Genomic DNA, 5,848 nt, shown 5'->3' with positions numbered 1-5,848 from the left:
TTTTTTGAAATTATTAAAATTAATGAGGCTATAATGTATTGAATACATTACATATATAAATCCTTTATAATAAATACCTTACATATATATTATCTTACATATTAAATATGAAATTTTAATTTAATAAAATGAAAAATACAATAAAATGACAAGTGGAAAATAGAAAATTTAAAAATTTTAGAAAATGTCATGTGTCCAAATGAAGGAGGAGAGGACATGTGGCAAAAAAACTTTCATTTATTAGAGGAGGTGGTTATACGTACTGCTAAATAAGTTACAAAACAACCAATTAATTTTAGACGTAACTTTGAATTGAAGTTGTAAATGGATATATGACCACTTTTTTGAAAATATTACAAAACAACCAATTATTTTGCAAAAATGCTTTTGTGAAATACCTTTGGCTTTGTAAAATAAGATATTCTTCTCAGGTAAAACGTTTAACAACATGGTTTTGTTCATAATTTACATTTGTAAGAAATACATTTATCATAGGTTATGATATCTTTTTTGAATGTGAGAGGTGATGGTAGCCTTGATGCTGCATTCTTATTGAAGGAATTACATTATAACTAATTTAAATCTTATTTTCAGGTTTGTCAGGACTTTATCAAGGAATCACAAGCTATATTGCCTTTTTCAGCACATGTTTTTGAATTTTGAGAGAAACTTTGGCGCGATGGAAAAAGAATGCACCAAGATTTGTTTATTATTGGTGAAATGTCCAAAATACCCTTGAAATGCAACAGAATAATAAGCCACCAGACAATAATAATAAAACCTTTTGAGACATGTTTACAGGCAAAGGCGTGGAAGCCATACACGACCTGTCAATGGTTGAATTCAACACGTTTGGCTTATTCTGTTCAGAACAGGAGCTATTTGCAAATACCATCCTTTTTCGGTTATCAGAGACATTTATGTCTGCTGACAAATAGACAAAGCTTTGTGTTGTAAAGATCCTTTTTACCAACCTGAACCACAGAAAAACGAAAGGTATCAAGAGTAACTATAATTATTTAAATTTAAAGAGTCGTTCCAATATAAACAAAATCATAATATCTTGGCTGGACAATCCATAGGGCATATTTTCTTTAAATGTTATGTATAACTATAAAAGTCGGTCTTAATCCGTGAAGGAAATTGAGTTGAATACGGAGATTGTCATCTCAACTCCGAAGTTTTTAGTATTGTTTGTATTTAACTTTTTATTTAGCATTGTTTTGGTTTATAATTATTTCACTACCACCAATTCATTTATGTTGAGTTCCGTTCATTTTGATTGCTAATTATGAATCAAGGTTTTGAATCTTGCAACAGGTGCTCCAGGAACGCTCTCTCCTTCTAATCTATTCTGAAAGAGGTAAATTTCTTTGTTAATTTTTTCTTCAAAAATTCAATTTGTAATTTGTCTATTTTCTTTATGATGCTCGCTGCTAAACATGAAAATGCTGATGTCATAAAAACCCTGCTCTGATACAGGTGGTCCATGGAACGCACTCTTTTTTTCAATCTATCTTGAAGGATGTAAATTTGTTTCATTTTTTTCAATTGAGCACCAATTGCCCGACAATTAATCTACTATCTTCCTAGCTGGTTGTTAATTATGTTGTATATGTTTGTATTAAGAGTTAATTGATCCCTTGCTTTATGATTTTTACTGTGTTTAGTCTAAAGCTGAAAGTGAAAAAGGTTTAATCAGCTTTGGACAGAACATGATAGAAACCAAACTATATGATCTTATTTTTTATAATATTTCTTGAAACATTAATAAATTTTATTTTTTGTTTGAAGGTTTTCAAAGCAATTACGCATTCTCGGACGCGGATACATTTCATCTCAACCTTTTATTATGTTGCAGCAATGTTCTGGCAAAAACAACTGATCATCTTCAACATCCTACTAGACAACAGATCATCTTCAACATCCTACCTGTAAATATTTTAGCCAGAAACAAGAATAGAGAGCTTTATCTTCGATCCAACTCCAATTAGAATTGAACCAGATGTTTTGGTGATATTTAATTTCGACTTACCTCTATAAAAGGATCTTTTCTAGTTCTTGAATGTGAATAGGGTTAAATCTAATAGTTGGATAAGAAACTGGGGGAAACAAAGGCTCCGAAAGCAACATTGATGTCTCTTTCTTTGGGTGCAACCTTACTTTTTCCTTTTGGGGTCAAATTTTTGTTTAAATGGAACTTTCATGTCAGTTTATAAACTTTTCTTTAGTGTAATGTGCCGACTTTAATTGTAAATATTTAACATATTTCAATTTCAACCATGCGCTAACATGTGTTCTTAATTTCTTATGTGTAGGTTGGCATCTCTTCATATAATATGAGTGGCAGAAAGTCGGGACTTCTTTTGTGTTTCTCGGTTATTGTTATTGTCCTGGTATCCGCATGATATTTTGTTAATCTTTTGGTACCATCAGTAGATGTAATGATGTTTCTATGTAATTATTCGTGATCATAAATAAGTTGGTATCATATCTTTTGTTTGTCCTTTACGTTTTATTATTAAAATGGTTATTTAATTAACAGAAACATTGTGATAAACAATATTAAAAACTCGATAACTAAAATGTAGAAACGATTCACTGATAAATATTCATTCTCCAGAAAAGAATAAAAATGTTTCCCTAATATTAGATGATAAATGGTTATAATGATTAACAGAAAAAAAAAAAAAAAAAAAAAAAAAAAAAAAAAAAACGGGGCAACTCTTTCCTAGTTAATAGTAATTGGACTTGAGGCACAGCACAGCCCAGCCCACCGAATGAAGTAATAGCTAGTATGAGTATCCAAATCCGTTCCTTTCCACCGAATGCAAGGTCTGCGAAAGAATATCAGGATTTAGGACTCGGAGGAGAAGACCGCTGACCGCCACTTCCTCATCGTCTTCACACCTTTGTTTTCTATTGCTAGGATTCAGTTCAATTCAACTGACTGGAATCTGAAAATCCATGAGTGGGCATCATCACCACCATCATCATCCACGTCCACCTCCACCTCATCATCATCATCATCATCCACCTCCACCTCCACCTCCAGGCAAGTAATAACATGTATTACTAAGTTATCTTAATTAGGATTTTTATGGTTAATAAGTTGCAGATTATATGTTTATACTTTCTAGGACATCGATCACCACATCCACCGGGCCCGGGGCATCCGCCTATTGGTCTCCCACCGCCACCACATCTGCCGGGTCTCCCACCGCCACCACCAGCACATCGCCATCAGCATCCTCCACCTCCTCACGGTTATCAAGGTTACTTCATCCCTCCGCCTACGTACCCCCACCGCCATGAATATTATTATGATTCTGGACCTGGTTGCTCTTCTGTGCTAAGGGGCTGGTATGTGCTTTTTGATTTTTCTTATTCTTTATTTTATTTTTTAGCCCGCCTTCCACATTACATTTTCAAAGTCGTTTATTCTTTATGAATATGTACTTTTCACTTTTCCCAAATATCCAAAAGCAGCATTTTCGACTATTGGTTGCTGACTTGGAAAAGGTAATCTGATTGAAAAGGCACACCAGATCTAACAAAATAATAGGGAAACAAAAAAACACCTTTGAGTTGCCAATTTTTGTATTTTCACAGGTAAATTGGTCGATGATCTCAACTAGACATATAAAATTGAATTGAACTTGATCTTGTTCTTGAATATGATTATTTCCCATTGCAATTAGAGAAAATACACAAGATTTTGTAATTTAAAAAGACAAATACCTTCTCTACATTTTCTTCTAATATATGTACACAGCTAGGATTCCAGTTAGCAATTGGGTTTAGATAAACAGGTTGAAAACTTCCCAAACTAACCCAACAGTTAGATAATGGGTTGACTCTTGACTCATTTATTTTTATTTTCCATTCCAACTTGTTAGATAAACACGTTAGACCTGGTTTGACCCAATTTATTTTCAAAGTTTACATATTATACAAAAATTGATTAGACTATAATATATAATAGGTTACCCAAATAGTTGTTCATGACTTCAAGGTTAAAGATACACAACTACAATCACAAATCATTTGTTCAAACAACATTCTAAATAACATGCAAATTACAAAATTACAAAGTTGTGAATAAGTCTTGAATTGGAAGTCAAAACTAAAAGCCGAAACTAGAAATCAGAATTAAACTAGTTTCAAAATAGAAGTAACTTATTAATTGAAGCTGAAGTATTGTATAGATGGAGGTAGAAGGTTTTTTAACCAATGGAGACTCCGGGAAAGCTGAGGGTTTAGGAATTTTGGTTATATTATAAGAAACTAAAATTTAATATTGTATAAAATATAAATAAAATAGAAGTATTTATTTAAACGGGTTGGAGGATCAAATTATTAAGAGTAAGTTACTGAAATCGTCTTTATGGTTTGGTCAAAATTACACGTTTGGTCTCTAACTTCTTTTTTGCATTCGGATCGCCCCTATGATTTGATTTTGTTGCGTTTTTCATCCCTATGGTTTGGTCAAAATTGCACGTTTGGTCTCTAACTTTATGTATGTAAGGGACGAAAAGCGCAACAAAATCAAACCACAAAAACGATTCGAGTGCAAAAAAAAAAAGTTAGAGACCAAACATGTAATTTTAACCAAACCATAGGGACGATTGCAGTAATTTACTCGATTATTAATTCACTCAAAGCCAGCCTATTTAACGGTGGATCAAATTATTAATTTACTCTGGTTGATGAGCTATTTTAACTGGCCTATTCTAGGTAAGATAATTAAATGCGAATAAATAGACATAATAATCTAATTATATACATGGCTACAATAGTAGAAAAATTCCCAATATTCTACCCATGACATTCACATAATATGTTGAGCAATTTACTCTTGACTTACACATGTTCCATTTTCTTCTGCATTTGAATTTGGATTTCAACTCTCTAGAATAAAAAGAAAAGCAAATGTACACTAATATCTAAGATGTCTAAAATCAAGTGTATAGTTTACTGTTTGAAATGAATTTGAGGAATTTAGTAAATTCTATTTAAAACTAATAACATGAATATCACATTTTTTGCTAAAATAAGACCGAATTGTGTATTGGTTTGTGCAGTTTGAGAGCTCTTTGCTGCTGCTGGTTGTTGGATCGCTGACTGTTGGATGATATGATGTGTGTTTATTTTATATTTCTCTCTGTGTAAAAGAAATAAAACCTACCATAAGCCTTAGCTGCTAATTGCTATGCATATTATGCTTATACTTTCCAAACCATTTTAGCAAATGACTTGTTAATATTATGTTCCGTGTCACCATTGTTTTCACTACCATGTTGAGCAAACAAATATTCCCACAAGGACAAGTTGTATTTATTGTGTTTGGCATGCATCCATGACTGACCTTGATCAAAACATGTTATATTGTGTTTGTCATGATGTGAGGTGATGTAGACGGTCTGACATTGACCTGTGGTGTGAATGGGGTCAACGAGACCAAATTACAAGTTTTTGCTCCATCCAATAGATAGAATATGGGGCAAGGAGTTGCTTTAGATCTTCAGTCTATGCAAAAGTGTCATGTTTATGCTCTATTTTATTCTTATTCTTTAGATCAACCCTTAAAGCTATGTTTTATACTAATTTTCATTAAAGTTGTGTAAACAATAAATTCTCTTCGACCTATTATACTATATTGAGAAAACTAAAAAAATAGTTTTTGTGGTTTGTTGATTTCTTTGTAAAACTGTTTTTATAATGATTCGTGGTGGATTAGGTATCCCTTAAACATAAAATGAGTATTTTCGCATTTAGTCAATTATGTTTCATTTTTATTTTTTTTCAAATAACTTTATTTTTTTATTATTATTAAACGAAAAATGGT

The 5,848-nt window shown here is 32.1% G+C and overlaps 1 protein-coding gene across 1 annotated transcript; it reads left to right on the top strand.

The window, feature by feature from the left end:
• The first annotated feature begins 2,789 nt into the window (after window positions 1-2,789).
• On the top strand, window positions 2,790-5,379 carry LOC145070123 (uncharacterized). The gene is made up of 3 exons (XM_079017070.1): window positions 2,790-3,055; window positions 3,141-3,363; window positions 5,085-5,379. The coding sequence occupies exons 1-3, from the start codon at window positions 2,968-2,970 to the stop codon at window positions 5,122-5,124; spliced, it is 351 nt and encodes a 116-aa protein (XP_078873196.1). The 5' UTR covers window positions 2,790-2,967; the 3' UTR covers window positions 5,125-5,379.
• Window positions 5,380-5,848: the final 469 nt, after the last annotated feature.

The sequence above is a fragment of the Lactuca serriola genome, chromosome 8 (assembly GCF_051521515.1).
Source record: "Lactuca serriola cultivar US96UC23 chromosome 8, Lser_US96UC23_V15, whole genome shotgun sequence".
NCBI classification, from domain to species: domain Eukaryota; kingdom Viridiplantae; phylum Streptophyta; class Magnoliopsida; order Asterales; family Asteraceae; genus Lactuca; species Lactuca serriola.
Note: the sequence above shows the minus strand (reverse complement) of the source record. Positions and strands in the feature narration are given on the sequence as shown.

Bases quoted from the DNA above. Each gene is read 5' to 3' on its own strand.
- LOC145070123 (XM_079017070.1), top strand. From the start codon at position 2,968: ATGAGTGGGCATCATCACCACCATCATCATCCACGTCCACCTCCACCT. The intron at 3,056-3,140 runs GCAAGTAATAAC...TATACTTTCTAG, and splicing joins ACCTCCACCTCCACCTCCAG to GACATCGATCACCACATCCA. The intron at 3,364-5,084 runs GTATGTGCTTTT...TGGTTTGTGCAG, and splicing joins TCTTCTGTGCTAAGGGGCTG to TTTGAGAGCTCTTTGCTGCT.